The 8,017-nt window shown below is 40.3% G+C and overlaps 1 protein-coding gene across 1 annotated transcript; it reads right to left on the bottom strand.

Moving 5' to 3' along the window:
- Positions 1-223: 223 nt before the first annotated feature.
- LOC140239847 (retinol dehydrogenase 10-B-like) lies at positions 224-7,082 on the bottom strand. Its single transcript, XM_072319670.1, has 4 exons — positions 6,493-7,082; positions 4,321-4,571; positions 1,294-1,419; positions 224-359 (listed from the first exon to the last, which is right to left on the bottom strand). Exons 1-4 carry the CDS (start codon positions 6,955-6,957, stop codon positions 224-226), a joined length of 978 nt encoding a protein of 325 aa, XP_072175771.1. The 5' UTR covers positions 6,958-7,082.
- Between the last annotated feature and the right edge of the window lie 935 nt (positions 7,083-8,017).

Raw genomic sequence — 8,017 nt, 5'->3', positions numbered from 1 at the left:
TCACAGTGGACGGATGCTCGATGGATAGAGCGGACGAAACACGTATGCGATGGGTACACAGCGGATTCGTAGCGTTTTCCAACGGATGACAAGATTTTTTGTACGCTTAACATCCTCTTTGCATCCGTAAGTGCAGTGGGACCGGGCCTTAACAGCTTAAGTGTTTTTCGACAAAGGCTAAAAGGGAAAACCCGACCCGCCTGTAGACACACGTTACCCGAGGCTACTCCACTATTTGTGCACCTTTATCCTCGACAGCGACTTCGGTCTTCTGCCCCCTACGGCCGACGAAGTCATTCATCGCCTTGTCGTTCTCCAGGAAATCCTCCAGCTGAAATAGCGCTTGTTGAGGGAGCATCCTGGTAAAAGGATATATAAGAGACGGTAGGTGAGAGAGAAAGGAGGGGGGGGGGTAGAAAAGAGAAGAAAATCAAAATCGAATATACCCCCATTTACAAAATAATCTGTATATTCAAGCAAGCCATTGTCTTATCACTCACTTTGTGCTAACGAATACTTACGCTAGAACTTAAACCAGTAATTATTTTACCATTCTGTGTGTATACAAAATGAAGTTCTTATGGTGTAAATAGAGCATCCTGGAAAAAGGACATAAGAGACGAAGGGGGGGGGGGGAGGAGAAAAAAAAAATAAAATCGAACTACCCCCCCCCCCCCCATTAACAGAATGATACATTTCAGCAAGCCACTGCCCTTATCATTTTGTACTAATGAATGCTTATAACACTAGAGTTCAAACCATTAATTTTACCCTCTGTGTACATACATAATGACGTTCTTGTGGTGTAAATATATAATGTACACACATATAATTTACTTACTATCCAAAACATAAGCTCTTTTAAGACTACCGATAAAAATTTTTCTTTTACATATCATTGTCTTTGCTATCTATTTATCTTTTTGTATAAAATGTCTCGGTCATTCATTTGGCATCGTCCTACACACCTAAACCCTTACAAAATTGCCCCCTTGACACTACTGTACTTCTTTCTTCTTCTTTTTTGGAGGGGAATTATAAGTTTGTTTCTTTGCTTGTTTTTATTTTCGTTCTCTTTTTGTTGTTGTTTTTATTGTTGTGTGCTCACTCTTTTTGTCACTTTGCTTAATCTTGTGGCAAAAAGGTGACTTTCGCATAGATTCGCATGGGAGCATTGTTTTAAGGAGGCAGGTCGCCCTTTTGCCTTCAAAAGAGCCTTGGAGAGATTCCACTCGTCGCCGGCGCTTAAACTGTATTCTGTGTATAGCTTCAATCAAGCACACCCAGACTTACTTTTGTAACCAAACGACGGTGTTAAAAATGGCGGGTGTTCTGACCACGTCTTGGTTCGTCTGGACGGCCTCTACCACTTTCTTGACCACAAACTCTGGCTTCAGCGTCGGTATAAGAATCTCACACCTGTATAGGCAATGTGTAAAAATATCGCATTATTTTGCACAATGCATGAATGTACAACATAGTATTAAAAATAATGGCAATTTTACATAAGATGAGTCATGATATCACTCAAGAATTACTTGTACGTAAAGAATCTCTTTACCTTTGACTAGCATTACAGTAGTACAGACAGAAATGCTGAGTTTTCTATTAGAATACGACACTAGGCTAAGACGATGACTGAATTCAGGACCGTTTTGTTCGATATGCAGGATGGTTGTAAGAATACTTTTGTATAGTCAACAATCCAGCTCATAGCTATAGGACGATATTTGTTTAATACTTTACAAGCATCGATGGGAGGGGCTGAAACAAAAGGAAGGAGTCAGAAAATTGCATCAAAGTTAATTTTGCAGCTGGAGTGACGACTGAAGTCATTATTCTTACACCAAATTGTTTACCGGAGAGCCAATATTGTGATATGGGCGTAGAGGTTGGGAAATCATTATTTCAGAAGCAAGGGTTTGAGACAACACAATTATTGGTGGAAGCTGGTTATTTGTTGTATGATTTTATACATTTTGTCCAAATGTATTATCTTCAATTTTCAGTAATCCAGTGTCAATACTCTGGAACGATTATATAATAAAATGCGCCATGCCATTGCAAGTTCCAGAATAGTGGCAACCTGCTGTTGTTGCTGGGTTTTACTCTCTGACTATGTGGACCTGACTGGTCTTGTGCAACCTCTATGGGAATCTCAAAATCTCGCGGGAAACCTGTTAAAAGCTTAATGAATATCTCTGGACAAGTAAACATAAGCCCCTTCCTGTGTTTGAGTTGAAGCGCTGTGAAATCCGGGTTATTCGAATGTGTTTCTGATTAATTCAGCTGTCCGAACGAAAAGGCCATTGATTTTGGTTCAACTGATATCCACAATCTAATCTGCAGAAAGGGTTTCCGCATTCAAGTTTATCATCCAATACTTAGATATGGCGATGGAAACGATAAATGGGAAAATAATTCTTGAAAGCTATGTTTACGGAAAGTGAATTATATTATCGTTCTATAGCCTTCGTTAAAGCAACGTTATAATAGGTTCAAGACAAATGAAATGAAATGAAATGAAGCAAAAGGAAACGAAATGAACCATATCATCATTGATCAAGACCTTCTCATTTACTGATAACAATCAACGATATTTCCAATTACAATGATGATCATAGTCCTGACAATTACAATGATGACACTATAGTCAAGGTGATGCTGAATGAATTTAGTTTGGTCTTCGAAAGAAATTATAACTCTTCCGACGTTAGGATCCACAGGATCCTAACGGAACAGTCTGCCTAAGTTTTGTCCGGTGTTCTGTGATTTTACATCCGACAATCAAATAGACCTATACATCGATCCTGAATGTCGAATGAATCGTCGATTTGTACGCCATATTTAGCACAGACGTGAGCCCAGGAATATCTGACCGCCAAACAATATTTCGTAAGGGTCATATTACATCAGGAGTCACGAAGTGTTGTTGTTGTTGTTGTTTTTTTTTTTCACTATGTTGGGGTTTGTAAGGAATAGTGTTGATGTTTTGCTTGATTAAACGTCACCCCCCCCCCCCCCCACCGCCTCCTCGTTGAATCAAAGACATGCCCTCCCCGAGTATACCCTCATCTACGCGGTCATAAATTGTTTATTGTCTAATAGCCAATTAAAAATACTCGTTCGTCCTTCGACTGTCGATGACTGTAAATAGACTTCAGAGAAATGTCTCCCATAATGGTATCACAATGTCCTACTGGTCAGTTTTGAAAACGCGTGATAGTTATATCCATAACCGCTAAATACTCTTAATGGATCATCTTCTTCCTGCAAATGTTAAGGAAACTGACTTTTCTTGACTTTGTAACACATCAGAATGATACATTTCAGCACATGGAATTTCCCTCTGATAATAATCAAATCATTCCCATCAGAATGAACACATGACATTTGAGAAAGCGTCCCGTACATAGCAGCACTTGAATATCAGCTCCGGCAGCAAAGAGACATTAGTTTAATACGTGTAGACAGTGATCCTCATCCTCATCCAGGATAGCTAATCTCGAGGATGATTTCTATGGGGCGCCAAGTGTCGCACGGGTATTTCGTTACGAAATTCGTCTTTTCGTAACGAAAGGACATCTACGTCATGTCACGTGAGAACATGACTGAAAGCTCGAAGTGAAATGAACGATCTTGAAATATATTACTGTGGTACCACTTATGACAATAGACGGTTTCTTTAATTTATTTCAATTTCTGGATGCTTTTTTTTTTTTCTACAGCCTTGCAACGACGCATTCAATTCGCCTGCTCGATCCTATGAAGCTCCATAGGCAGGAATTCACATAGTTGTTGCTAGGTAGGGCAAGCCTCCGGCGAGCTTGTGGTTGCTGGGAGCAACTTTGGTGAACAAAGCATGCATACGATCTTAATACATAAAACATAACAGAACTCGTCTTTGCCCGTGACATTCAAAACTCCGAATGCCATGATGTACTAATCCTTTATCCCGCTTTTGATTAGACGTTCACCTATCCACTTTCTTCATTCGACTCCGATTCTTGGAGCAAACTGTAAGGTGCAACTGGGTTATTACGTAAAGCAGATAAGTCCCCTACTGGAAAGCACACAGTGTCCCAAAGTGTGTTCACAGTGTGTGTGTTCACATAATATAGTCGACTGTTCACATAGTCGACTCTGTAAAAACGCTCAAATTTAACAATGTGAAGATAATTTCAAACTGTGGTGTGGTTTTCACAGAGTGTTCACATAGTAGGGTCCCTAATTATGCTTTGTTTCACACTGTAGATTGATGAGTGACATTGTGTTCACACTGTGGGACACTGTGTTCTTTCCAGCAGGGTCACCACTTACGATTTTCTGATGTGCGCCCCTTCAAACATCCCTGTGTCGATCTTGTACGGGTTGACGAGCGTGAAGTGCACGCCGTCCTTGCCCAATGCGCGCACCTCGCGCATGACGCACTCGTGCAGGCCGACAGCGGCGAATTTGCTCATGCAGTAGTCCGACAGGCCAGGGATGACGAGCTCCCCCATGATGCTGGCTATGGTCACGACGTGTCCGTGGTTCTTCTCCAACATCTGCGGCAGAAAGGCCTTCAGCGTCTGCAGGCGGAGTGATAGGGGAAGGAAATGAACTACGTGCAGAGATTATAAAAGGAAGATTGCACAAGTTAGTTATGCTTATCTGTAGGGTTGGACCTACTACTAATCGACCGCCTAATGTTTATTTGCTTGATAAGAATATTTAACACAGAAATTCACCTAAAAAACTTGACCTACGTGATTGAGAAAATCCAGCTCTATCAAATGCCGTTGTTCCCTTTTCGATTCGAAGTTTCAGTGCAGAAATATCGCCGACGAACTTGCGTGGCCTCGTTTCAGCTCCCCGCGGTAAATCGCGTTTTTAGGATCGACCGCTGATTTTGCATTGACAATGCACGCAAACCGAGTTGTATTGAACACCGTGTTGTACGAAGCTTTTTAGAAGCCTTTTAGAAACTTCCATAGACATTACATTGTGCTGTCATTACGATTCGGTGAAAATATTCATTCGAAATTTTGTCCTTGATTAAAACCATTAATGAACAGTGAATTATCGCGTTTTCCCACACCATCCTAATCTACATTCAAAGCCAATCCATTTTTATGTGCTTTGCGCGCAGAGAAGTGCGTACTAAGTGTTCAGTGCGCGAATTATACGCGGTCGGTTTCAATAAGGGTGGTCGATATGTAGTAGGTCTACTATACAAGAACATTAACCTCCGCAGGAGTATCGCTATTTTCCACCTTTGTGATCTTATAGTAAAGATGCTCAAAGTAAGAGCGAACAGTTATACCGAGTGTCCCAAAAAAAAGCGGAACGGTGGATTTTCAGTACCTTGCGTTCTAAAAGTGATATATTTTTTGACATCATTAGAAAGAGCATCTTCCGCAGAAGACCATGATACCAAAATCATTAAATTTGATTCAGTTATTTGGTTCAATTTGTTATTCTACGCCAATTTCTGTAAATACAATCATTTTCAATTTTTTGCGACTTATGAGATAATAATTTGGGTGCGACACGCGTTCCATACGGTGAATTGTGTAAGCTCGTTGATCCATGTCAACGAAAGATACAGCTTTCATATTGGGAGCGCGCACACACACACACACACACAGACACACACACACACTGTTTTTTCCTGGTCCGTTCCCAATGTGAAAGCTGTATCTTTTGTTGACTTGTATCATCGAGCTTACACAATATTCACCGTATGGATCGCGTATCGCACTCAAATCATTATCTCATAAGTCCCAAAAATCCGACGAATTTAAAGAAATTTACAGAAATTGGCGTAGAATAAAAAGTACTGAACCAAATTTAAAGATTTTGGTATCATTATCTTTTGCGGAAGATGTTCTTTCTAATGATGTCTTTTGTTGACTTGTATCATCGAGCTTACACAATATTCACCGTATGGATCGCGTATCGCACTCAAATTATTATCTCATAAGTCCCAAAAATCCGACGAATTTAAAGAAATTTACAGAAATTGGCGTAGAATAAAAAGTACTGAACCAAATTTAAAGATTTTGGTATCATTATCTTTTGCGGAAGATGTTCTTTCTAATGATGTCAAAAAATATATCACTTTTAGAACGCAAGGTACTGAAAATCCACCGTTCTGCTTTTTTTGGGACACCCGGTATAACATAAATAGTGTGACAAATTTGGAGTAACAAAGTATAAAATAAAAGTGCACCATCGTTATTCATTTGCTTGAATCTCAGTTGGTTAGAAAGAAAAAGAAATGATGTTTTTCACAATAATACTTTGGGGGTAGGGCTACATAAATTTGTTGTAGCATTGAAGGCATTTTGTTTGGTCCCCGATAGTGAAATGTTACGTGATTATGTCCAATGAATATGATACTGATAATTCAAGGCATATGGATTTCAGGCGGTGAAAGAGTTGACATTTTGATGGGGCTAAATGCTTTGATACGTTGGTTGGAGATTTTTGCAACAGTACAATGCCCACCCAGATATGTGCCATTGAATTGACGCCAAGAGTTCTCTGGCAATCCTCCTCCGTTAGGTCGAAAAACTTTTTCCCAGTCACAATCCCGGCATTGTTAACGAGCATCGTGACGTCACCAACTTCCTGCTTGACCTTCTCCGCAGCCTCGTTGACCTTTTCCCTTTTGCTGACGTCACAGACGAACCACCATGCTTTTCCGCCCGTTGCGCGCACCATGCGCGCAGTCTCCTCCACGCCGGATGCGCTGATATCCCACAGAACGACGCGCACACCGAGGGCGGAGAACCGTTGCGCGAAAAGACGGCCGATGCCGCTTCCCGCCCCCGTGATGAGCATCGTTTCCCCTTCCAGAGATTTCGTGCGCATGCTCAGTGGAATCAACCATTTTATCATGGATTCGATTGTCGTAAGCAGGACTTGCAAGTTCAGAAGCAAAAAGTCTCCTATGAATTCCCACGTGACCATAATTAGCTGCTTCTTGGACCAATCTCGTACTGAAGCGGTATGGTGACCCGATTTTCTGGAATGGAATGTCTCCGCTATTTGTTTCTTCTTGTATCACAAATCTGAGCTGTAGTGTTCCGGCTGTTCTGCTATGGACTTGACAAAACAGTGAGACCTGACGGAGAAGAACAGAAGAGAGAAAGAGGTTTAAGAGGTATTCAAATTCATTGTATAATATCAAGGAATGGTCGGGCACTGCCAATGGAATGTACGCTCTTTTTTATTCCGTTTTCATTGATACGATTACATGTTCAGTGGAGTTTATAGCATAAAACTACAGACGCTATAGCATCTCGACAAAATCTATACTTATCAGATTATCCAACCACGGATAACCAGACTAAGGACTACATAAATGGAAATGAAGTTTTATGTTTCCTATATTTGGCGATGGCAATTATAATCCGCCAAAGAAAATTTTTATATGTAATTGTGCAACGCTTGCATTTGCATGAGAGAAAATGTCTGTGATATTTTGTTGTGTTTAGGTCAGAATATCAGTCTATCAGTGGTACATATATCTTTTTCATTATATTTTTACGATTTATAGACAATATTCCATGAGGTCGAGCAAAAAAAAAAGCACACAGAAAAAAAAAAAAGTTTCCTTGATTCTCTTTGCAGACGAAGTCACCGTCACCTTGACAGAGAATCGAAATTTCTTGGACTTAGAGGGACTGTGGAAAATCCTTCCCTAAACACAGGCATATTTTCTTAATACCGTTGTCCAAAATGACGTCATGAACTATAGAAGTCTTTTTTGGTATCGAGCAATGACGTCACCGAAGCTTTCAAAGCCCAAAACTTTTGAACCGATTGTCCGATTTTCCTGAAACTTTTACTGATGTGTTCTACTAATTGTTACTTTCACTCAAGCCACATTGATATTTGGTCTTTGGTTTCCGTTAATACCCGTTTCTTTCATTAATGACGATCAGTCATAAAATGGCATGTACCGTATCTGCCAACATGAGAGAGAGAAAGAAAAAAAAATCACAAAAAGCAGTTAAGACGTAAGATA

This window comes from Diadema setosum, chromosome 16 (assembly GCF_964275005.1).
Source record: "Diadema setosum chromosome 16, eeDiaSeto1, whole genome shotgun sequence".
NCBI classification, from domain to species: domain Eukaryota; kingdom Metazoa; phylum Echinodermata; class Echinoidea; order Diadematoida; family Diadematidae; genus Diadema; species Diadema setosum.
This window is presented reverse-complemented; position numbering and strand designations above follow the sequence as displayed.